Source organism: Loxodonta africana, chromosome 5 (genome assembly GCF_030014295.1).
Source record: "Loxodonta africana isolate mLoxAfr1 chromosome 5, mLoxAfr1.hap2, whole genome shotgun sequence".
Classification (NCBI taxonomy): Eukaryota; Metazoa; Chordata; class Mammalia; order Proboscidea; family Elephantidae; genus Loxodonta; species Loxodonta africana.
The window spans coordinates 32,907,097-32,933,792 of NC_087346.1; the positions used below are offsets into that span (position 1 = coordinate 32,907,097).

A 26,696-nucleotide genomic window follows, 5' to 3' on the forward strand; every position below is an offset into this window, starting at 1 on the left:
GTATAAAGCCATGATGATTTAAACAGGTGGCAATCGCATTAATAATTTAAGCACAGCAACCTTTGCTCCTATGAGATTAAAGTGTATTAAGCAAACTGCCAATTCTTTGTGAATCTCTCTCCTTCCAGGATCCCCAGCTAAAATTGTTATTATTCTGTCAGCCCACCTGTGTAACTCATTTACAGCTCTCCCAGGGCTGGGAAAGCTGGCGCTCCCTCCTAGGTTCAAGCTTGTTACCACAGGGGCAACCCTTTCAAAAGAGGATGCTTTGATTTATGAGACCCATGAAATCCCAGTCACTTTACGAGTCCTTTCTACCATAGTCCTCAGTCTCTAGCTTGGCTCAGAGGAAAGCAAAGTTCAGAAATTACATCCGAGTCTTCCGTGATGTGCACACTGAGTGGGTTCCTCCAGCTAGTTTGTTCAGCCTAGTGCTTCAGTCATCAGACTCAATTGCTCCATCTTGCCAGGAAAGGAGTGTCTTTCTTCCCAGAATCCTGCCCTATACCTGAATTTTGCTGAGTAACACTTTTATTTTCAGGAAGAATCTTAGAATATACTGCCTCCTGGAAGCTCGTACTGACTTTTCAAGTCTACATCACCCTGGAAGATCACCCTGGTCTTCTCTAACTGCAGAACTTGTCTCATTATGTCCCAATCACCTGTTTACTTGACTGAAGTCCACAGATTTTTAGTTCATGAGGCAACAAATGTGCTTGTCTTACCAGCACTCATTAAGAGTCATCCTAGAGTGCCATACGCATAAACCAAAACCAAACCAAACCCATTGCAGTTGAGTCGATTTTGACTCATAGCAATATTGAAGGACAAAGTAGAACTACCCCATAGGGTTTCTAAGGAGTACCTGGTGGATTTGAACTGCCGATCTTTTGGTTAGCAGCCGTAGCTCTTAACCATCATGCCACAGTACTCAGTAAATATCTGTTGAATACTATCGTTCGGTTTAACTTAATTGATCTGAATTTAACAGTAATTGAGGATCCACGGCGTTCAGGTACTGTACTGGATGCTAGAAATAGAGGAACCTCATACCCCTGATACTTTAGCCACTCACCTGACTTGGGAGATGTAGGGAGGTGGGGAGGGAGTGAACTGCTTGATTACTGAAGTTTCTCTCACTTTATTGTTACTCTGTTTCTCTTTTGCTACATACTATTATTAAATTGAGCATTTAGGTAAATATAGTCATGGAGACTAATAAAAGAACACAGAGATTGTTGCTACATGAAATTTATAAGGAAATCATTTTGACTCTGGGAAGAATTGGTCTTTCAGATATTATTTTTTTAGCAAAAAATCTCCTAAAATACTATTTTGTCTCTTTTTTTTATTGCCGTATAACGTTTCACCTTCTTTTTTTGTCATAGGAACAACTGCACTTTATTTATTTCTTCTTATGCACCCTTCCATCATCAGCAATCTCCCCAGCCCAAAAACATTCGAAGAAGTTCAATTCTTTAATGGGAACAACTATCACAAGGGAATTGACTGGTAAGAAAAATCACAAACGATAAAGGCCATTATTAACACATGCTAAATCTCAGCGGAGCGATTATAGATGTATGCGTGGCTACTGCATAATTACAGAATGAATTTCTTATGCTCAGTTCTATCACAGTAAACTAGAAATGAATTTATAATGACGATATGTTCAATCAGTGTTGCCTGTAATTTTGTTTGGACAGTGCAGTAATGATAATATTTTTCTGGTAAATTAATATGATTGAATAAAGTGCATTTATGGAATATTTTTCACCAGCATCATTTTTGGGAATATTTGGAATTCTCCTTAAGCATGTTATCATTTTACTGTGCCTAGAATTTTTTCTTAACTAAACACATAATTCATTTTTCACAATGATGTTGGGGAAACAAAAAAATCAGAAGTTTTTTTTTTTTTTTTTAATGGCTATTTTATTTTATGTTCCATGACACACCTTCACTAATCACATAGATATTGTGGTATAATATAGACTGATATTTGTCATGCAAATAATAACAGAGCATTTGCAAAACTGCATCAGTTGTAGTCATCACATGCATAAGAGAAATTTTAAATGACTTAACCTTTTGGTGACCCAATTATTTTCCCTTTGAATTCTTTGTTTTGTCATGTGTTTTCATTAATGGAAGCATGCTGAATCATGGAGGGTGTCTGAATTTTTGGTAGGTAGTATGGATTTTGTTTTCTTGCCCCCTCCCTCAAGCCTACCCTAAGTATTTAGTGGTACATACCAACTACCGGTAATTATACCCTGGAGTTCCCACCAGGATCCACTGGTACGTATGTGTACTCAGCCAAAATTTTCAAGACTTCTTTTTTTCCTACCAAAAATTCAGACACTAACACACTACCTTGTAACAACAGTAATTTACAGCACATGCCTGTTTCTTTGGTGTCAAACAGTCATAAAGACTCCTGCCTTACAGTAGCACATACTCTTAGTGGTACAGCAGCTTCCCAATAAAGCCCAGAGGCTATGTGTACTCCCAGACATGAAAGGGTTTAACAAATGAAAAACAAACAAACAAAAATCATCGTATTTTCCCAAACTGAAACAGAATAAACTTGATATTGGAACTGATGCTTACTCTGATTCTTTTTCCTAGCTCTATCAAAATTTCTAAGAAAATGTACCTGATTTCCAACTCTCAGCCACACATGGCAAATCTTACCCTGGGGAAATTCCTTTCAATGTACACATGTGTAGTGTGTAACTTTATGTGCTATTATCACACATGAGCCTGTCCTCGACTTAAACACTGCTCTTTTTAGGTGTGCATACGATTAGGGTGAGGCAGAGCCAATGCCAGTGAGCAGGTTTGGCTTCCCATCATAAGTAGATGTGTTCTTTCTGTGCCTAGGATATTCCTAGACTACTTTACTTTTGAAAGGAGCCCTAGTGGCACAATGGTTAAGTGATCAGCTACTAACTAAAAGGTTGGTGGTTTGAATCCGCCCAGCGGCTCCATGGAAGAAAGGCCTGGTGAACTGCTTCTGTAAAGATTTGCCCATTGCTGTCGAGCCGATGCCAATTCATAGTGACCCTCTAGGAAAGACTAGAACTGCCCAGTAGGGTTTCTAGGGAGCAGCTGGTGGATTTGAACTGCCAGCCTTTGGGTTAGCAGCCAGATCCTTTACCACTGCACTACCATCCTCTGGGGCAGTTCTACAGTGTCATATGGGATCATTATGAGTAAGAACCAACTCAATGCCAAACAATAACAACCACCACCTTACTTTTAGATGGTCCCTAACCCCAGGAAGCCCTGGTGGTGTAGCGGTTAAGTGCTACGGCTGCTAACCAAAGGGTGGGCGATTTGAATCCACCAGGCACTCCTTGGAAACTCTATGGGGTGGTTCTACTCTGTCCTATAGGGTCGCTATGAGTCGGAATTGACTCTGTGGCACTGGGTTTGGTTTGGTTTTTGGTAAGTACTACCAATAATTTGCACTCAACTGCTAACCTAAAGGTTGTTAATTTGAACCCACCCAGCAGTACTGTGGAAGAAAAGGCATGGTGATCTGATTCCATTAAGGTTCTAGACAAAAAAATCCATGGAACTGTTCTACTCTGTAACGTATGGGGTCATCATGAGTTGGAACGGACTCAACAGCAACCAACAACCACCAAAACAACAACCTTACTTTTAAAGGACTAAATAAGTTTTGGAATGGCATGCAAGTTGCTAAAAGCAGAACAGCAGCAATTCTCTTTTATCTGTGAGCTCAAATGGAACACAAATGTTTAAGCAGGAATATAGATGGGACTTTTCACCACTCCACAGTTGGGAAACATAATAACAAATGTCAAAGAGGAAAATAAGTGCTTTATATGAATTCTTAATTGCTCTTATTATTTATTTCTAGAATATTTGAGGGTTGGAGAAGTGACGAGCTGTAAGACGGGTTACACACATAATTAAAGCCTTGCACTGAATTAACCCCAGAACAAATTGATTCCATAATCTACACACAGAGGAACGTCCTGACAGCATATGGAGGAGTGAACCTACCGAGGCACCACAGGATCAACTGGCAGGAAATATCCCCTTAATTACTCTGGATAGACTATAATGTGTTCACGTTGCTACACATACTACAAATTATGCAGAGTTAAAAAGGAGAACAGTAATGCCCTGTTCTGTTTAGTATTTTATTGCTATTCTGATGCAATACTCCTCACTGGCGCACTTTGATTTCAACTTGAGAGTTTTCGAATTCAAGTTTGCAAACATAAATTTACTATTTTAAAATACCTAGCAGGCTAGATGGTGTAATTTGTTGTTTACTATGGATAAATCTACTATTCTTTTTTTTTTTTTTTTTTTGGATTTTGATGGCATAGAATATCAGCCCAAATTCAAAGCAGTTTCCCTCTATCCTTTAGCAACCTACATATTTCATCTCACACCTTCTCCTTCCCAAAATGGATCATTAGAACAATACCTTAGGTCGTTTTCACATACAAGGTGTATAGAATATCCACAATTTAGACCACTTTGCCATCAATAAGCAAAAATTGATAATCAACGCAATTTATATAAATGTAAGAATTTGCAAATTGTTTTATATATCGAGTATGGCAAGGAAAGAAAATTCAAATCTAGGTTAATTCATTCTTTTTCCTCCTTCAGGTATATGGACTTTTTTCCTACTCCATCCAACATTACAAGTGACTTTCTGTTTGAGAAGAGTGCTAATTACTTCCATTCAGAAGAAGCTCCCAAGAGAGCTGCATCTCTTGTCCCCAAGGCCAAGATCATCACCATCCTCATTGACCCCTCAGACCGGGCATACTCTTGGTACCAGGTATAAAGCAATGGAAAATACTTTAAAAAAATATTCAGTCACATCTTGAACATAAACAATAGCAAATTACCAAAATAATGTCCAGATATATTTGAGTCAATGTAAAGACATATAGATAGGTAGATGGATGGATGGATGGATGGATGGATGGGTGGATGGGTGGATGGGTGGATGGGTGGATGGGTGGATGGGTGGATGGGTGGATGGGTGGATGGGTGGATGGAGATACAGACAAAGAGATAGATGACCTGAATATTTAACTCATATTAAGTTGGCAAGGAGTTTCAAGCATAATATGTTGGAAAGAACCACAAATCAAAGAACTAATAGAAATCCATCCATCCATCCATCCATCCACCACAAAACCATGAGAAAAGTTGGTCTGTCACAAATTAGCAAAACTAAAAGTAAGTATCTGAGGAAGATATCTTTAACAAATACCTGGGAAATGGGTTTGTGCTTTTAATACACAAAGAGTTCCTACAAATTGCTTTAAAAAATAAATAAATAACTGTCTCAATGGAAAAATAAGCACAAAATTAAAAAAAAAAAAAAAAGCACTGATAGGAAATTCATTAAAAAATGCAGCTGGTCAATAATTATATGAAAAATGATCAACTTAATTAGAGATTAAGGACATCTGAATTAAAGTAAAATAAGCTTTTTGAATATTGTTTTAACAAAAATTGTAATGCTTTTTCTCTCTGCTGGCAAGAGTTCAATGAGGGCACTCAAACTCTGCAACAGAAAAATACATTGGGACATATTTTCTACCAACAGTTATTAAGAGGTTTGTCAGGGTTCCTTTACCCTATAATTCTTCTTCTTGAGTTTATGATGAACAAATATTCAAAGGAGTACACAAGTATCTATGTATATTGCAATGATATCTATAACAACAACACAAGGAAAAGAACTTAAATACCCATTACAGTTTTGCATAGCATTGAAATGAAATATTCTGCAGCTATATGTAATAATGGTTCTTAAGACTTTTTAATCAGTAAAATAATAATTTAAACATTTTATTTACTTTTCTATTTAGCAAATATTTAAAGCATGCTGTGGTTATGTGACATGCACGATACTAGGATCTAGGAGTGTAATAGTAAACAAAACATAATTCCTGCCTTCGTGGTGCTATTTTCTAATGAGAGTAAAGGAGCAGCTATTAATTAAATAATTATAAAAATATATAATTAGAAATTGTGAGCATGCTGTGAAGGAAGTATGTAAGATCCTATGAGAGCATTCTCTAGGGAAATAAACTTTGGACTTAAAAGTGAAGGATGAATATTAACAAGGTAAATGTAGGGTAAGGTAGAAGGAGCATCTAGGAGGTAGAATAGAAGGAGTAAAGTCTACAGGGAGCAAAGGGCATAGTTAAAGGCCTAAAAGAAGTTCTATGTGGCTACAAGGCAAACTCTAGAGGACACTTGTGGGAGATGAGACTGAGAGGCACACTGGAGCTAGAAGCAGCAAACCAAATGGCCTTTATTCTTTGGCAGTTGGAAAGCCTTTGAAAATTTTTAAACCAGAGTGCAACTACCAGATTTCCTTTTAGAAAACATTATGATATCTATGATAGATAAATAACTGCCATCAAGTCAACTCCGACTCACGTCAGCTTACGTACAACAGAATAAAACATTGCCTGGTTCTGCATCATCCTCACTATTGCTGGCATGTTTGAGTCTATCATTGCGATTTTTGTGTCATTCCATTTCACCACAGGCCTCCATTGCCCTCTCTGGCTTTCTAGTTCATCAAACATGATGTTCTCCTCCAGCAATTGGTCCCTCCTGATGATGTGCCCAAAGCAAGAAAGTTGGACAATGTCCTGTTGTGACCCATAGCATTTTCATTGGCTAATTTTTGGAAGTGAGTTGCCAGCCCTTTCTGGAAGCTCCACTGAAACCTATATATCATGGATGACCGTGTTAGTATTTGAAATACAGGTGGCATAGTTTCCAACATTATAACAACGTACAAGCCACCACAGTACGGCAAAAGGACAGATGGGTTATACTATCTGGTATATTAAGAATGGTTTGGAATGGATCAAATGAGTATTCAGAGGCTACTGCGATAGCATTGCTGAAAAATGAACGTTGCCCAGACTTAAGATAGTAAGTAGAAACTGAGTGAAGCAGAAAGTTTTAAGAGATAATTAGGGATTAAAAGGATGAAAAAGCAGTGTCAAAGATGAGTCAAATTTCTGACCTGTTCAGTTGGATGGTGGCTATACATTGCCATGCAAAATGAAACACTGGAGCAAGATACAAGAGGCATAGAGGGAAGGGGGCACTTAAAGACGTGATGCAGATGATGAGCACGAGAAATGGAACCAATGACATTCCCAAGAGGAACAGTAAAGTTAGCTGCACCCTAGGGAGAGGTCTGGGCTGCAAACCAAAATTTGTGAATCAGAGGCATAAAGACATGGCCATGAGGAGGATAAGGCTGCCTCGGCAGAGAGCCTGGAGAGGAAAAGTACAGAGAAAGATGAGGCAGCAAGAAAACAAAGTACAACCAGATGGCAGAAGATAAAAAATCAAGGATTGCAGAGATGCTGGATACAAGGCAAGGGAGTCCTGCCAAATTGGTGTTGGAGGTCAAGTGTGGCAACAGTGCCAAACACAGCTGAGAGCATAAACGACTAGACAAAACAAAGTCTGGATTATTTTCACTGAGTTGCAACGTGTAGAAGGAAGTAGAACTCTTAGCAATGAAATAAAAAGAAAAAATAACAGATACAATTGGTTGAGGAATATGTAAGTGGTCATGAAGAAATGGAGGCAGCACTTTTAAAAGACGCTTTCAAGGAGTATAACTGGGCAAGGGAAAATAAAGACACGAGATAATTTCATAGAAGTGAAAATGCAGTCAAAGAATGTCTTCCATCATGACGGTCGCTTGAATAATGATGGGAAGCTTCCAAAAAAGAGAGAGTTTAAAGGCCCAGGAGAGAAAATGGGTTTTTAATCCTGTGGTAAGGATTCTGAAATTCCAGGAAGGGTTGTGTACCGGAAAATGGTTCAGATGGGGAAGAAGCACCCCTTCCGCTTCCAGAATTCTTAACTTTTTGTGGACTGGGACCCCTCTGGCAGCCTGGTGAACTCTATGGGCCCCATCTCAGAATAGATTTTAAAAGTATAAAACTAAGTACAAAGAATTACAAAGGAAACAACTTTGTTAAAATCTAATTATCAAAATACTTTTTAAAAAATCAGTAATTTTTTATTAAATCATTAAATGACAAGATTCAATCGTGGGTCTAATACTGGTGTAATTGTGAAGTAGTGATGATTATAAACTGTATTTTGAGATGTCTGAAATACTTTATGTGTTATAAAAATAGCATTTTTATTGGTGATAAAGTCATAGGTACAAAAATATTTCTGTGGCTCCTGTCAACATTCACAATTAAAAGAAATGCTAAATCTCATTTAGAAGCTAGTGAAAATAAAGAGGTAATTTTTGCCAACCCAGTTCACAGAATAGCTAAATTCCACCTTGAGAACTGGTCAAGAACCTCTGCACTGAGACTTGAGGGCCAGAGAAGAGGATGTACGTGCATACCGGTAGATGTGTAGTTCTGGGAGAGAAAAATCGAAGTGACTGTGATAGTCTCTTCTTTTGAGAAGTCGGGAATGAGTTAATCTAATGAGGAAGGGGTTAGTTTAGGGAGGGACCAGATTGAGGAAAGAGAAAAAGGTGCAAAATCATTGTACGTTGTACAGGGGTGAGATAAAGTTCACCACAAAAATGGAAGATGACAAAGTAATGAGGATACAACTGAAGTTGGTGATCTTGAATTCATCGTGGTAACAACATATGTTGCTGTGACTGTGTCCTGTTGAGTCAATTCCAATTCATAGCAACCCTATAGAAAGTAGAACCATCCCATGGAGTTTCCTAGGCTGTAATCCTTTTAATCCTTAGGGGAGCAGATCGCCAGATCTTTTCTCCCTCAGAGCCACTGGTGGGTTAGCAGCCAAGCACTTTAGCCACTGAGTAACCAGGGGTTCCCTGTAACAATGTGTGTGTGCGTGTGTGTGTGTGCGTGTGTGTGTGTGTGCGTGTGTGTGTGTATATATATATATATATGGAGCCCTGGTGGCCCAGAGGTTAAACGTTCAGCGCTAACCCAAAGGTTGGCAGTTTGAATCCACCAGCCGCTCCTTGGAAACCCTGGGGCAGTTCTAGTCTGTCCTATAGGGTCAGTATGAGTAGGAATTGGCTCGATGGAAAAGGGTTTGGTTTTTTTGGCTTTTTTTTTTTTTTTTTTTGGTTATGTATATACACACACACACATATACGCTAAAATCTTAACCATATGTATACACACACACACATACTAAAACACCAAGTGTGTATATTTATATATATAGGTATATACTAAAACGCCAAGTGTGTGTGTTTTACATATATGTATATACACACACACTTGGTGTATATGTGTGTGTGTGTGTATATATATATACAGGAAACCCTGGTGGCATAGTAGTTAAGAGCTACAGCTGCTAACTAAAAGGTCAGCAATTCAAACCCACCAGCTGTTCCTTGGAAACTCTATGGGGCAGTTCTACTCTGTCATAAAGGGTGGCTATGAGTCGGAATCAGGTAGGGATTTGGTTTGTTTATATATATATGTGTGTATAAATATACACACATATGTATACTAAAATCCTAACCGTATATATATGTACGTGTATGTAGTAAAACACCAAGACATGGTGTTTTCAGTTGCCTATATGCATACGAAAGCTGGATGATGAATAAAGAAGACCGAAGAGGATTTGTTGCCTTTGAATTGTGGTGTTGGCAAAGAATCTTAAATATACCATGGACTGCCAAAAGAACAAATAACTGTCTTGGAAGAAGTACAACCAGAATGCTCCTTAGAAATAAGGATGGCAAGATTCTGTCTCACATACTTTGGACATGTTTCAGGAGGGATCAGTCCCTGAAGAAGGACATCATGCTTGGTAAAGTAGAGGGTCAGCGAAAAAGAGGAAGACCCTCAACAAGATGGATTGACACAGTGGCTGCCAACAATGGGCTCAAGCATAACAACAATTGTAAGGATGGTGCAGGACCAGGCAGTGTTTTATTCCGTTGTACAAAGGGTCTGTATGAGTCGGAACTGACTCAAGAACACCTAACAACAACAAAATCCTAACTATGTGAGTGCATTTGCTATTGTTTATTTATTGTGCACAGAAATTAATATAATTTTTTTAAAAGACTTAGGAATTCTTATATTTTCTTGATACTTTCTCTTGGCTTTTCAAAATTTCTTCAGTAAACACATTTCTAAAAACAAATACTGATGTATAGACAAAAAATATGACACCGCAAGTTGGGATTGCAAATGTTTGGGATCCAAACGAACACTTGTACTGGAAGCAAGAGTAACAAATTCCCAGTAGGACCCAGAGTCAGTGTCTCCTATAAGATACAGTAAAGTGTCTTTCTCACTTTATGAAAATTCATATTGCTCAGCAAGATAAACTTACTTTTCCCAATTGTGCCAGAAACAATGAAATGATAAACTGCAATTAAAAGTTTTGAATTCAAATCCTTAGAAAAAATATTGAACAATTTTTTCTAACAGGGAGCATGGTCATTCACCACAGCAGATTTATATAAATTTTTTTCACAGAGCTTAAACCATTTAAATAAATGAAAATCTACACAAGGAGTGTGCTTCTCTGTGCCTCTTTCTTCAAATACTTTGAATATACAGGTTTGAAAAGAATTAGTTTTTCTGATAATAATTTTTATTGCCATATGGCTGTAAGTAGGGCCCCCAAACTGTGCCACATTTCACAATAATGCAGTCTGTTACTTAGCTAGTCCTGTCTATCCAGTAAATACCGTAAATCCGAAGCTCAACAGGTGTAATTCAGAGACTCCTACAAATGTCACCTGCCACTGTAATTTCTACCCCACATTTTCATAATGGGTCTCACGGAGGAGCTATTGTGCTATTTTTTCCATAAAACATGTCCCTTTGTGACTTTGAGGTCATATTTTTACGCTAATCTTCTTAGTTTCAAGAATATAAAGAAAAACTGGTGCTAAACTTGTGTAAATAATTATAGAGATTACATACAGTTCCATATTATCACTGCTTAAAATACAAATTTTAGCATTACTGTATTGACAGGCACATACTATATTTATATTGCTATTCAAACTATGTGGTTTATACCTATTATGTTAATTATACATATTATGTAGTCTCTGTACTCAGCATAATTTATATGCCTATAAGAATTTTTTTATATAAAAAAATTTTTTTTATAAGAATGCCTAATAGATGTACAATAACGAAAGCGCTTCAAAACGTTTTTTAGTCTGCCACTCACTAAACCAGACCAAACCCATTGCCATCGAGTGAATTACAACTCATAGTTGCCATTGAGCCTATCACAACTCATAGCAACCCTATAAGGATAGAGTAGAAGCACCCTGTAGGGTTTCCAAGGATCGGCTGGTGGATTTAAACTTTTATCACTTAACCACTACAGCACCAGTACTCCACTTTGTAATCACTCACCACTTCCTAAACATCTTTATTTCTCTAGTCTTTTTTTCCCCCTAGTCTATTATATTTTCTAATCTCCTATCTGCGATTACAAGGAGCCCTGGTGGTGCAGTGGTTAAGTGCTAGGCTGGCAACTGAAAGATTGGTGGTTCCAACCCACCAGCCACTCCACAGGAGCAAGATGTGACAGTCTGCTTCCATAAAGATTACAGCCTTGAAAACCCTATGGGGCAGTTCTACTCTGTCCTACAGGGATACTATGAGTCAGTATCAACTTGACGACAACAGGTTTGGTTTTTGATATCTGCTGTTACACAATCGTATCAGACCCCAATATACAATATCTCTACCTTTATGTGTTCTAGATTTTCTTCATGTTTACTTTTAGATGTCTCACTAGACCAATTCACCCTTCCCCACGTATCTCATGTCCATCTCTACTCAAACTTACCTTAGATGTAAAAGCTCTCTTAGTTTTCAAGAGAACCTTTATTTTGCCTGCTTACCAGCATCTTTCTCATCAATTTTTCAGCTGAAAACCTTCAGCCATTGGAAAGGTTCCTTCATCTTTTGATCATGATCAATTACTTATTGGTCTGGCTATCACAACAAGTAACTAATACCTCTAATCAACCCTATGTGTGCAAAGTAGAACTGCCGCAGAGGGTTTTCGAGGCTATGACCTTTGGGCATCACATCACCAGGACTGTCTTCTCAGGTACTTCTGGATGGGTTTGAACTGCCAGCGTTTAGTCTAGTAGTGGAGCACTTAACAATTTGCACCACTGAGGGACTTCTATCAAACATACAACTTTATTACAGTTTATTAATCTACTGTCTCCCTCACTAGATTTTTTTTTTTTTTCAAGATAGTGATGTCTTGCTAACATCTTTTTATGTACAGAATCTATTGCAGTTCTTTGCTCTGGAAAGGAGCTTAAGAAATGCTTATAAAATTGTATTGACTGTTAAATTCATCTCTCACTGAGTTGGACTCTCTCATACTTGACCAATGAATGGATGGCTCAGTGTGAAAGGCTCAGGGGATTTGGCGCTGAAATGTAGTAGTAAAGCTGTATTTGGAAATTAGCAGGATTAGGTGGAAAGCCTCAGGAGAGCAAAAGTAAAAGACATTGGACAACATCAATATGAAGATGACACCTAAACAAGCATTAGGAATAAACATCTGCTTTCTTGGTACTGGAAACCCTAGTGGCATAGTGGGTAAGAGCTACAGTTGCTAACCAAGAGGTCAGCAGTTCAAATCCACCAGGCACTCCTTGGAAACTCTGTGGGGCAGTTCTACTCTGCACTACAGGGTCACTATGAGTTGGAATCAACTTGACGGCAACGGGTTTGGTTTTTTTTGGTTCTCGGCACCCGTAGCATCTGCTACACAGATAACAGGGAGGCACCCATAATGAAACAATGAGCAGAATAATATGTACGCCTACTCTTGCACATCTAAATCCCTGTTCATCAGGCTTGATTTGTCTGGTTCCTGACATCTTTTCACTTCTAATCAGACTCCTGAAGGAAATATTTGTGCTTGATCTTGTCTACATACTATTGGGGCCTTGTACTTCAAAATACTTTAAAATAAGCCATATGCCAATGCCTAGGCTTTAATATGTGCACTTTTCACAATATTCTTCATTCCAAAATCAAGTAATTTTATTATTTTTGAGAAATGAAAGAGACACACACATATAAATAAACATCACATACACACACTTACCTACAAAATTTGTAAAGAAAACTGACTTTACCATTGACATTTTTTTTTTTTTTAAAGCACCAACGATCACATGAAGATCCAGCTGCCCTGAGGTTTAATTTCTATGAAGTTATTACAACAGGACATTGGGCTCCACCTGACTTAAAAACTTTGCAGAGGAGATGCCTGGTCCCTGGATGGTATGCAGTCCACATAGAAAGATGGTTAACTTATTTTGCTACTTCTCAGGTAATGCCCTGAAGTTAATTTCTCCTGTCTATTAGATCATGATTGTGTTGTATTAACAAACAAAAAGTACGAATTAGCATTGCCACAGATAATGATTTATAAGCAGAGAAAATTATAAGTAAGGGAGAAAGGCGAATTTTTACATTTTAATCTCAATAATGCTGTTAAAATGTTGTTAAACAGCTCTGAAAACACATTCTTGTGATCTTCTTTTGAACAGTAGGTGGTCCCAAAGTGATGACTCCTCACACAGGAAACACATGATTCACAGGCAACCATCTTCAACTAATAAAAGAGCAGCCAGTTAGTTAATACCCTCTTTGGAACACTTGTTGAGACACCTGTGTGCCATCTGTCCCTCTGGGACCCCTGTAAGGAGATCATGCAGTAGACCATCAATATGGGAAGTTCAATGACAGCTCCAGGGCCAGATGGTAGGAGATGCTATGGGGTTTTGAGGAAAACATTCATACCCTATCTGTTCTGCACTGTAACCCAGGGAACAATTGGAACTTGAATGCTTTGTCATGGTTTGTAAGGAGAACAGGTGCATGATTTTCATCCTGATACCCACTGCTTCCAAGCCTTTGGTCCCAAGGTTTAGCTCACGGAATTTTGATAGGCTGCATAACTAACAAACCCTGGTGGCATAGCAGTTAAGAGCTACAGCTGCTAACCAAAAGGTTGACAGTTTGAATCCACCAGGTGCTCCTTAGAAACCTTATGAGGCAGTTCTACTCTGTCGTCCTATAGGGTCACTCTGAGTCAGAATCGACTCGATGGCAGGGAGTTTGGTTGTATGGTTTGGTTGGTATAACTAATTAATTAATTACACTACAAAAGGAAAATCATATTTCTACAGAAATACTAAATCAAGAGAGTTTCTATGAGTAGTTCTGATTTACAATAAAGTTAAGGGATATAATTGGATAACAAACAAGAAATGATGCCTATGGCCAATTTGAACCATTGCTTATTTACCACAATATAGTAAATATTAAAATGTATTCTAGGGAGTTCACATCTTCTTATTTACACTGACCCAATTTATTAAGGTCATACCAGGTCAAGGGAGGCAACTTGGCCTATTCAATTTAGTTTTATTCTTCATAAAGTGGCTATTTTTGACTTTGCAGTTGCTAATTATTGATGGACAGCAGTTGAGATCTGACCCAGCTACTGTGATGGATGGAGTCCAGAAGTTTCTGGGAGTTACACCTCTTTATAATTACTCTGAAGCACTAACGTGAGTCTGTCCTTATGCATGATTTCATTTCCATTATTTGCCATCATAACTTATCACTGGTAGGTGTGTATTACAGTATCATTAATACTATCCGTGAATTTATACATCATTATGCTACTCAAAAGCAGTCAAAGAAATATCCTCATTATTCATGCAGTATTTCCCTTTTAAATACCAGGGATAATTTCTCTTATGAAGTATTATCTTACAGGCATTTTATATTATCCCAATTCCTCTTCTTTGTGGGCTTTTGCCTATTTATCAGTTTGGTTAAGTAAACTTTCTTTACGTGCCTACTCATTGCAGAAAGTGTCCTAGGAATTGAGGTTACAAAGGTGAAAAAGATATAGCCTGTTCCCCTGAGTAACTTACAGGTTCCAACTTAAGTGCTGAGGACCACTGGTAACCCTGTGGAAATGAACGGTCTTTAAGGCGGAATCAAAGAACTGACATATTCGTGTACTACTATGCATTTTTTAAACTATTTATAACTAAATATAATCATTGTTGTTAGGTGCCATCGAGTCAACTCTGACTCATGGCGACCCCATGTGTGGAGAGTAGAATTGTGCTGCAAGGGTTTTCAAGGATGTGACCTTTCAGAAGCATATCGCCAAGCATGTCTCCTGAGGTGCCACAGGGTGGGTTCATATAGCCAACTTTTCTGCTGGTAGTAAAGTGCTTGATCATTCCATCACCCAGGGACTCCAAATATAATAATAATTAATGTACACAGTCATGTATAATCTTCCAGTTATCTATTGTTGCATGGGTAACAAACTGTCTTCAAACTGACTAGCATATAACAACAGCCATTTTATTAAGTTCATGGATTCTATGGGTTGAGAATTTGGACAGGGTGCTAAGGGGACAGCTTGTCTCTACTCCATATCTGGGTCCACAGCTGGGAAAACGTGAGTATCTGGGAAACACTCAAATGGCCAGGGACAGGAATTAGCTGGAAGTTTCTCCAGTCACATCCTCTGACTCCTGTGCTGGGACGACTCAAAGGCTGAGCTCAGTGGGTCGAGGCCTCTCCATGAGGCCTCTACACAAGGTTTGGGTTTCTCACTACCCAGTTGCTGGGTTCTGAGAGGGATTAGCCTGAACACAAATATCTAGGGAGTGTGTGCTCCAAGAGCCATGGTCTTGTCTGACCTAACCTTGCAAATTCCACAGCATCATTTATGTGACATTCTGTTGGTTACAAGTAAGTCACTAAAACCAATCCAAATTCAAGGCAGGGAAATTAGATTCCACCTTCTGATAAGGAGTGGCAAATTCATTCCGCAGAAGAGAATGAGGGATGGGGCATGTTGTTGCAGTTCCTTAGAAAAATAAAACCGCCCCGGTCAAACTTGCATAATTAAAAATGAAAAAAAAAATGTATATATAAAGATTTAGCCAAAATAACAACAACAAAAAAGAAAACCTTCCAAGTAGTCAAAACACATTTTAAAATGGCAAGTACTTTACTTATAAAAGACTCCGCCACAAGGTCTGATACAAACATATTAAATTTTAGACAAAATTCTAACAAACCTCATTATATTACTTCCCAGTTCACAGAAGATTAGGATCAACAATTAGACAATTAGAGAGGGTAATGAAGGGACAGGAAACACAGTAATAAGATTGGATTTTTCCTTATCCACTAAACCAACCCTAATGAAGATTTTAGCTACACATGGAAATAATAACAACGCAAGGCATGCCCCTGCTGATTATGTAGACGGAGCTTTCCATAATATGTTTCGCATTAATAGTTATTGATGCTGGCATATCTTCCTCTGCCTTCCTGCAGTAGTTTAGGTAATGGTTCTACCATGTTTACTACAAACAGTGCCTTACGGTTCAATAAACCTGTAAAGTCACACTTTTGAAGAAGATAACAAACAAGCACGAAATATATGGTTTTTAATATGTCTCACACATCACAAAAATTAATAAGTGTAGTGATATTCAGAGTAATAAAAGAACTCAAATGGCAACCAACTTATGTCCTAAAAGATGTCTAACAGTTATTTGAAAAAGGCTTTGCATCTTAATTTCACAATTTCATGCCTACTAAAATAAAACCGTAAAAGAGTGAATTGATATGACTTACAGAGGATAAATGTCCTTTGTAAGCTTAGGGTATATAAAGTTGTTGGCGCAATAAATAAAGCTAGGACAGCAAAATAATGTGGATTCAAGGTTATGACAAACCTTTCTAAATAAATGGCTTTCAGCATTCTGGATGGCTCTCCTTTCTCAGGTTGTATTAAGCTCTGCCTCGTACCAACTGCTGGAGAGAGCAAGGAGAGATGGCAACCCATCCTGAGACCTCTGCACTAGCTGAGTGCAAATAAAATACTCTCAGTGCATGTATAAATACCTTGGCTTTGTAGTCAGAGCTGTATTTTACCTTAATGCAGTTAAATATTCTCATCCTGAGGCAGAAAATGCAGTTTAGGGGCACCGTTATGCCTACTTCCCTTCTCATTTTGCACAGCACACTGAATTGTTTGTCCTCTTGGGAATTTTTTTTTTTTTTTTTTTTTAGAGAAAGGACTGTGATAGGCAAGGAGCAGATTGAAAAGTCCAGGTTAGAAATGATACTGTCTTCCTTTTGTCCATTTAACTAGTGATGTATTTAATTTTAATTGATAACATGCACTAGGACAACCTGGACAGCAAGGATCAGGTCTCTAACACTAAGCTGGGCAGGGAACTGGGAAGAAAATTTCCCCCTCCCCCTGAATGAATTCACATATGTGCAGAGGCAAATTACAGGTACACTGGTATTATAGGAATGGGCCCAGGGCAACAAAATATTCTGCAGCTAATTAACTTTACATCCCAGTCAATTATGCTTCATCCTTCTAAAACATCTGCTGAGCAACGAAACTGCAAACCTCTTCTATGTTTTATGCATGCAGCAAGTCTCATAGCAATAAATTGAAAATTCACCATCTTATATGGTTCATTCTTTCATTTTTCCTATCTTGTTAAATCCTAAACTAAAAGTCTTATATATATGAGTTTAAGCAAAACAGTTATGCCACACATCCTTTTGAAACAGTGCAGTTTTGGGAGCAAAATAGCATTAAGATTTTCTTTAAGAGTATAGAACCCTGAATTATCCAATAGGATCATCTGCCTTCAACAAAGGAAGTAAAGAGTTGTCTAATCTCTCACATGCCATGTAGAGTCTGTGCTTCATGTTGTCTGAAAAAAAAAAACATAATAAGCAATATTTTTATGTTTTTAATTGCCTTCTTGAAAAGTGTATAAAATTTGAACTGTAAAAAAGTACAGATTTTTTTAAAATATTAAACCCACTGCTGTCGAGTCGATTCTGACTCATGGCAACCTCATGTGTTATAGAGTAGAACTGCTCCATAGAATTTTCTAGGCAGTATTCTTTATGGAAAAGGAGCCCTGGTAGCACAATGGTTAAGCAATCAGCTTCTAACTGAAAGGTCAGTGGTTTGAATGCACCAGCTGCTCCATGGGAGAAAAAACCTGATCTGTTCCTGTAAAGATTTCAGCCTAGGAAACCCTATGGGGCAGTCCTACTGTGCCCTATAGGATCACTATGAGACAGGATCGACTCAACAGCATACAACGCTAACACTCTTAATAGAAGCAGATCACCAGGCCTTTCTTCCATGGTGCCACTGGGTGGGTTTGAATCACCAACTGTTAGGTTAGTAGAAGAGTGCAAACCATTTGTGCCACCCAGGGACCTTTCAAATTTATGGAGGTTTAATTCATGTTTATATTCAGAGAGAAGTATACTTAAATTATATCTGGCCAAATCAATACATATTGATTGAATAAAATTTTAAAGAATTCTGTTAATATATTTTGAGGGAGAAATCACTTTAATAAGTAAACAAAATATTCTAATTGTCCTTTATATGTGGACTGTAGTTCTGATGATTGGTACTTGATCTTTCATGGTTCCATAGGTAAAATATGGAACTTAAGTTAATAATTCCAACATAAAAGTGGTTAAAGCTCTGTGTCTTTTTAATCACAGTAGAATTATTCAAATATATATAATAACATACATTGTCAGGTGCCATTGAGTCGGGTCCAACTCATAGCTACCCTATGTACAACAGTACGAAACACCGCCCAGTCCTGCGCCATTCTCACAATCGTTATGCTTGAGCCCATTGTTGCAGCCACTGTGTCAATCCATTTTGTTGAGGGTCTTCTTCTTTTTCTCTGATCCTTTACTTTGCCAAGCATGATGTCGTTTTCCAGGGACTGGTCCCTCCTGATAACATATCCAAAGTAGGTAAGACAAAGTCTCTCCATCCTTGCTTCTAAGAAGCATTCTGGCTGTACTTCTTCCAAGACAGATTTGCTCGTTCTTTTGGCAGCACATGGTATATTCAGTATTATTCACCAATACCATAATTCAAAGGCATCAATTCTTCAATCTCCCTTATTCTTAATAACATATAGCTTCTTTTTTCTAAAATCAGCACAATAAATGTAATTTTTTAAAAATTAATTTAAAGCAGTAGGCCTACAAAGATAATTTCATTTTTCCAGTTGTAGAGGTTCTCTCACTGAAAAGTGTGTATATAATTTAAAATCATTATATGTTTGATTCGTTGTAGGTTTGATCCCCAAAAGGGCTTTTGGTGTCAACTCTTGGAAGGAGGAAAGACCAAATGCCTTGGGAAAAGCAAAGGCCGAAAATATCCTCCCATGGATCCAGAGGTAATACTTTTCCTAATCTTTGAATTACTCTGGTAAAATTGTATACATACAGCTCTTTCAAAACTGGTGACAAATTTACTTCCTTTTTTTTTCTGTTCTTCTTTTACTATTGATAGTTTTATATATTTAAAAGACAACTAGATAGACATTGATAGATGACTGATAGATATCCCTATTGTTTGCTACTAGAATGTAAATACCGAGTAGTTTAATATATATATAAAGAATTCAAATTATTCATGAAACAATTGATTTAGGGTAAAATACATGAAAAATTAGGGTAAAATATTTTGTATATCCAATACATTGTATCAAATACCTATACCATACATGGTACTTTGCTAAGCAATGGTGAGGATTGGAGGATAAAACAGTTATGAACCTTGATTTATTATAGGAATGAATGACTTAGTAATGGACACTGATTTATAATAGGATGCACAAAACAATGGCAAACCAAAAAAGGCAGAAAAAAAGATCTTTTAATAGAAGTGAGTGTATGAGGAGAAACACGATAGAGGATATGATAGCTTAGGGTTGGAAAAAGAGCCCTGGTGGCACAATGGTTAAGAGCTTGGCTGCTAATCAAAAGATTGATGGTTTGCACCCACCAGCCACTCCCTGGAGAAAAGATATAGTGATATGCTCCCATAAAGATGACAGCCTAGGAAATCCTATGGGACAGTCCTCTACTTTACATTGGGTTGTTATGAGTCAGAGTTGACTCAATGGCACACAACAATAGCAATAACAGTTAGCAATTGGCTTGGCCAAATATAATGAGTATCTCTTCTAACTTAAGGTGTGTAGAGTGAGAGTGGAAGTAATTCAAGTGTTACTATGGAAATAGAAGCACCAGAAGGTCCTTAAACTATACCTTTGAACTCAATAATTTCAAAAGGATTTCAGAAGTCACTTTAATCTGCCAAGAAATCAATGTAATGTTCCCACTACTTCAATAAACATCTTACCCAGAATTTGAAGTGTTTACAATGTGGCTTAAGAGTAGAAATGTAATGAAATAACTGGTGAATGGTACAAGACAAAATATAGTCGTGTTAAATCCATTTCCACAGTATACACAAAAGTTGCTAAGGGAGTTTCATGAAGAAAGAGACTCATTTGTGTTAAAATACTGAGGTGAGCTTAAGAGAGATAGTGGAAAATTGACCAGGTAGAGAATGATGTGTGGGCCACTGTTACCTATACCTACACGGGGAAAGTGTTCATTTCTTTTTTTTATTAAAAAGGCAGAAAATTATTTTAACTGGGTTATAATATAAGGTAAGTGACATCCAAAAAGAAAACCCAATTCTAAACTTTCTGTTTTCCAGAAACCTAAGAAAATAAATGATAAACTAAAATTAAAGCCATTTATACATTTAAATAATCTTTTTTTTAGTCATTCATACAATAAGAGCCAATCAGTCCAGCTTGACTAGGAATATAAGAATCACAAAGAAAATCAAGCTTCAGGGACCTTGTAATATTTTAGAAAAGAGCGCTTGATTATTTTAAAAAAAAAACAATTTTGACCTGAATCGATATAGAAATATTTTCTGTAATCTTGCAAATTATTTTTAATCATGAATTTCAACTGTTATGATTATTTATGCTCAATTTTTAAAAATATATTATAGGCCAATTGTACAGAACATGAGCAATTTTAAAAGAAACATATACGTTTTTATCTTGCTCACTTCTGGAGATTTAGTTCACATGAGGCCTCTCCCTCATTCTTCTCCAACAATATTATTTTCATCAACTTTTCTCACTGTGTAGATTTCAACAATCCTCCAATAAATATGTGCCATAACAGTAGATAAATCATATAGGATATACCTGGGTCAATTTTTATTTTGGGGTCTCTGGGTGGCACAGTCAATGCGCTCTGCTGTTAACCAAACAGTTGGTGGTTGGAGTTTACCCAGGGCACCTCTGCAGAAAGATTTGGTGATCTAAGTCCAAAAAATCAGTCATCAAAAACCCTACGGAGTACAGTTCTACTCTGACATACATGCAGTCAGTCACCTTGAGTTAAAATTGACGGGCAACTGTTTTGTTTCTTGTTGTTATGTTTGTTTTTTTAACTTTTATTCTATAGCTGCCCTTTAGCCCAATCTTTTCAAAAGGTAAAAATGAATGATACCTGAGGAAAAATACCATTTAATAAATATTTTATAGGCACCTGCCTTGTAATAACCAAAATTCCCTGAGAAATGTAGATTGTACAATCTAGTTTGACGAATTAATGGATTCTTTCAAGTCTTCTTTTCCTTTTTTGCTTTTCAGTCTAGAACATTCCTCTCTAATTACTACCGAGATCATAATGTGGAACTGTCCAAACTGCTGCATAGACTGGGGCAACCCCTGCCATCATGGCTGAGACAGGAGCTGCAGAAAGTAAGATAGCACTGGAGACAAGACCAAGGCTCTCAAGACACTTACTTTTGCTATTATATACAAAAAAGAAACGACCCCACAAGTTTTATCCCCTAATGCACTTGTGGTTGTCTTCAGAGGACTGTGTGAATAAATTTCCTTCTATCTTTTTCATAAAATGAAAACCGTTATACATGCACGCATTGGCAATTACTATCAATCCCTGTGTGACCTTCTGGGAAATAATGTGGGGTTGTGTAGCATTATCCAGTTCCTAGTGCGGAGATCATAACACGGCCTAGTTCCTCTGTTAACCAGAAGGTTTTAGAAACTCTATGACCCGTAAGCCTTTTTACATGCAAGTGACAAATTACAATCTTGAGGATAAAGATAGGGATTGAGATAGCTGTAAATGAGGTTAGTGGTAACCAATATCTGAATTAAGGGCTAACATTTTTTCCCTTGCTAATTTCAAAACAATTTTGCTTTTGCTATGAAAATAAATTACATTACCCCATGCTCTCATTTTTTCAACATTCTTTATTTATTCAAAATATGGCCCATGTCTATTTTCCTCTGTTCTTACTCCTCTTTATGAATTTCATTGACTTGTTAAAAAAAAAAAAAAAGCCATGAAGTTGGTAGCTTTCCATGTTTTTTGTCTGTTTTCCTCTTATAGGGGGGGACTATTTGAAAGGTTCCATCTTCATTGATAATGCTGTTTTATCTGGCAAGGAATACCATTCTCAGTGAGCTTTGCATTACACTTCCAACGAATCTGTCACGGAGTTTTGGAATCAAGGAACAACAATGCATGCTTTGCACACTATCACAAGTATGCAAGGCCATCTTTAAACGAGTCCAAAATATTACTATACTACTAATCTACATATTTCCACCTTGATAATGATGTAGTATTTATGTATTTTTTCACTGTCCGAGGTAGAAGAAACACCTTTATTGAGAAAACATTCACTGAAAACACCAAGATTGGTTTACAGTTATAGTGAGGCACTTAAGCCTTCTATGTAGTATATGTCGATCATTTTGAAGCATGGGGTTTCCATAGATATGAGTGGATATACTATTTGTACAGGGTTGTGTTTTTAATGCCTATTAAAAAAAAAAGAAATATAAGCTGAATCTTACCCCTTCAAACATCCCTGATTCTCTAACCTAAACCCTATTTCTCAGTTATTCCATCCATAAAGTAATTTCTAGACAAGAAGAGATGGTCTTTCTGTCTTAGGAGTTATAGGTTCTTCTCTTATTTTAGGGTTATTGTCATACTGGTTCGATTTTTATCCCACTTGTCAATGAAGATTTATTAAAGCTTTGTTAATCTTTCCAGTGATGAATGAAGATAAAATTTCAACACAACAGTAAATCAAACTGGTTTTGGTAACATTACCCATCAATCCACCCTTCCTCCAAAGTGATTTTTCTGAGGGCCAGAAAGAATACTGCTTTGTCCTTTAATTTAAGAAATTATCCTTGATCTAATTCACTAGAAAACCAAAACTCTTTGTTTTTGTTAGTTTTAATTGTCATTTTAAGTGAGCAAACCAAATTTGGGTGTTTTAAAAGAGACTCATGATTTTTACATATTTTACTTCAGAATTCAACTTTGCATTTATACTTCATTAATAGCTTTGTTTTCCCATTACACCTAGAAGAAGCTCCTGATCTTCTTTAAGAAAATGTAATTTTTGTGTGTGTGTGTGGGCATGATTTAATATTAAATTGCCAACTGTTACATTTGCTGTCCCTTTGTTAATGTGAGACTTACATTCTCAGCCTTGTTCTGTCACAGGTGAGCGTGGGCTTCACAGCGTTCCCTTAAGCACATAAAAACCACAATATGCATGTATTTAAACCTATGACATTTGATTGATTTGTTCTTCCTCCAGTTTGTATTCTAATCCTTTCTTTCTTGAAATAGAGACTAAATTTCTTTCCAAGTGGGATAAAAGCAATATTCATACAAGGGAAAGGAGATATTTTTCATATCAAGTAAAATTTATTTAACTCAAGGTTTCTCAGACTCATCACCAGATTCTGTAACTGCTTTTCTGCATTTTTCCTAAATAATATAAAAAAAATAATGATAATATATACAGTATTATTCACCTGCCTCCGAGTATCTGAGTCCAAAAGCTTTCCAAACACAGGATATCTCTTCTCCCTGATTCGTTTTAATCAATGTGCACATTTTTTCTTATTGAGCTTGATAATGAAGACAACAAAATAAATTTTAATTATATAATACATCTTAATCTTAAACTACTTAGGACTCTGGGCTATGAGAAGATTATAATAAATCAGGAAAAAATTTCAGTTTCAAGAATATCTTGATTTTCCCAATTTTTACCCACTGACTACTTCAGAATTGTTGACTGAAGATTTATTATACATAATTATTTAAAATTTTAAATAAATTACATCTTATGGTCTTGAATGGAATATGTTTTTAAATTTTAAAGATCTCCCTGAAATCTTTAATCAAGCTTCCTTTTTTTTATTCCAACTGCCTAACTCAAAAATATAATTATTGATTACTTCACATTGATAAAGATAGATATAATTTTTATTGTGAGACTACATCAAAATATAGGATATGCTTATCAAATACTAGTCTCTAAAAATTTCTAAAGATTGTATTACAAAATCCATCCAAAACAAATTTATATGTAATAAACAATGACTCAAAGAGAATTAAATTAGCCACAAGAGAGAATACTAGTGAGAAAATTTTCTACCACTGCATTTTTGTTTAAAAAAAAAATAGCTTTTAGTTCAATAAGAGATTTCATTTGCCTCTTTTTATAACAAACCCATATTATATTGACCTTATGTATTTTTTGTTCTAGCTCATTGTCTTAATATAATATAAAGCAACCCATTTCCTATGAATACTGATTTATTTTTAATTACAGGCAACACTAACAATACTGAAATAATGTCTTAAATACTTTGTTTTTGGTGACTGGATAATATATTAAGCATTTGTTTGACAGAATTACCTCAAAAATAATGTTGGCCAATGGTTTTGAAAAGAAAGAAATCTAGGAGTCTGGCATATAGGATTTTCTCTAAATTACAAGAACACAGCTTAACCATAAGGCGTGTATACATATGTGTACCTATACACACACATATATATTATACACATACACTAAGTATGTGTGTGTGTTTATGCAAATATATATGCATATATGTGGTATCTGAGAAACTTTAACTAGTTTTTGATCACCCAAATTATATTTTCTTGCGCGAGCCAGGGAGGAGGGTGGGAAAAACAAAAAGAAAACCCTGTATTTACTGAAATTATTAAAATAACCGATATAGTACATGCATAACATATTCTTGGTTCTGACTTCAGAATAAATACTACTGCTGGTATATCACTGGAGTAATGTTGTTTCTCCTCTAAAATCCAAGATTTTACTCAATAGTTGAATCTTCTGATTTTTCTTTATCTTTCACTCTGTATGTACTACCTGAGTTCTAAACTTATAACAAGTATACGAGAAGCTTATGAGTGTGGACTTTAGATATCTGTGTTTTCATCACTGTTCTGCCTTTTACCAGCTGTGTGACCTTAGACAATTTGTTGAACTTTCCTGAGTCATAGTTTTTTTTCTTTTTGTAAAATGGCAACAGTAAGAGTAATTACTTATTGGAGAATTGTAAACACTAAATGAGAATATATGTGGATATTTTAACACAATACCCGTTATAGTAATGCGGGAATATTAATTACAAAAATAATGTATAAGATTTCAATCACTCTCTCTTCTTTCATTGCACAGTTTCTTAGGGCTATGATAGGAAAATACCACAAAGTAGGTGGCTTTAAAGAACAGCAATCTATTGTCCCATGGAGCCCTGGTGGTGTAGTGGTTGAGAGCCAAGGCTATGAGTTTAAATCCAGGTTGTTGGCAGGGCCGTGCTCTGTCTGCTGTAGGGGAAGATAATTCTTTGCCTCTTTCAGCTTCTGGCAGCCCCGGGTAATTCTTGGTGCTCCTTGGCTTGTAGATAGGCCTCTACATCGCATCTTCCCATTGTGCATGGAATTCTCTATATCTGTTTTTCCTTTTTATATACCACTTAGAAGGGATTAGGTTTAGGACCCACCCTACTCAGGTATGAGTTTATCAACACGACAAAAGAAAACCCCTATTTCCAAACGGGCACACTCACAGGTATGGGGTTAAGACTTCAACACATCTTTTTGGGGGCCTTGATTCAATTCATAATATTTATAAACAAAGAATATGTTTCTGTACATAGACATAAAGAGAGAGAAAATCCCTGGGTGGTGCAAACGGACCAGTGCAGCTGCTAACTGAAAGAATAGAAGTCCATGTCCACCCCAGAGGAGTCTCAGAAGAAAGGCCTGGCTATCTACTTCTGAAAAATCAACCATTGAAAGCCCTATAGAGCACAGTTCTACTTTGCTACACATGGGGTCACCATGAGTCAGAATTGACTCAGTGGCAAGTAGTATGTATGTGTGTGTGTGTGTATCTTAAATGCATAATTACATAATTATCTTTGATCAAAATGAGAAACTGTCTTTACCACCACTGTCTAAAAATAAATTTTGTTCTGCTCCCTGATATTATTCTGGTGATCAACATCCACAATGAGTTAGATTCACCTCAGTCCATTCAGTTTCAGTCTCTTTATCCCTTTTGTCCCTCTTAGACCAACCTCCTACTCTCCCTTGAAGTTTCAGCTCTTCCTCTATGAAGCCTTCCTGGTGTCACTGTAGCAGATTTAGTTCTTCTTCTCCACCTTCCTGCAGTGCCTTATATCCTTTGGTGAATAAGACATCTAAACAGGGTAAGGGTTAAGGTTCTTCAGTCTAATGGAATTTTTTGGCCCTCCTACCCAAGTATATCTTTTGCACCAATTTATTTTCATGGGACCTCAATATCTTCTAGGGGGAGAAAAAAAAGGCTTAAACCTTGTCAGGTATTGTGAT

At 36.8% G+C, this 26,696-nt stretch overlaps 1 protein-coding gene across 1 annotated transcript in view; it reads left to right on the forward strand.

Moving 5' to 3' along the window:
- LOC100665316 (N-deacetylase and N-sulfotransferase 4) overlaps nucleotides 1-25,905 on the forward strand; it is a 509,460-nt gene extending 483,555 nt beyond the window's left edge. The window contains exons 10-15 of the mRNA XM_023548610.2: nucleotides 1,389-1,512; nucleotides 4,660-4,834; nucleotides 13,186-13,356; nucleotides 14,493-14,602; nucleotides 19,222-19,324; nucleotides 21,617-25,905. Of these exons, the coding sequence (XP_023404378.1) occupies nucleotides 1,389-1,512; nucleotides 4,660-4,834; nucleotides 13,186-13,356; nucleotides 14,493-14,602; nucleotides 19,222-19,324; nucleotides 21,617-21,736 (803 nt within the window). The 3' untranslated portion in view covers nucleotides 21,737-25,905. The remainder of the gene's footprint in view (nucleotides 1-1,388; nucleotides 1,513-4,659; nucleotides 4,835-13,185; nucleotides 13,357-14,492; nucleotides 14,603-19,221; nucleotides 19,325-21,616) is intronic.
- Nucleotides 25,906-26,696: the final 791 nt, after the last annotated feature.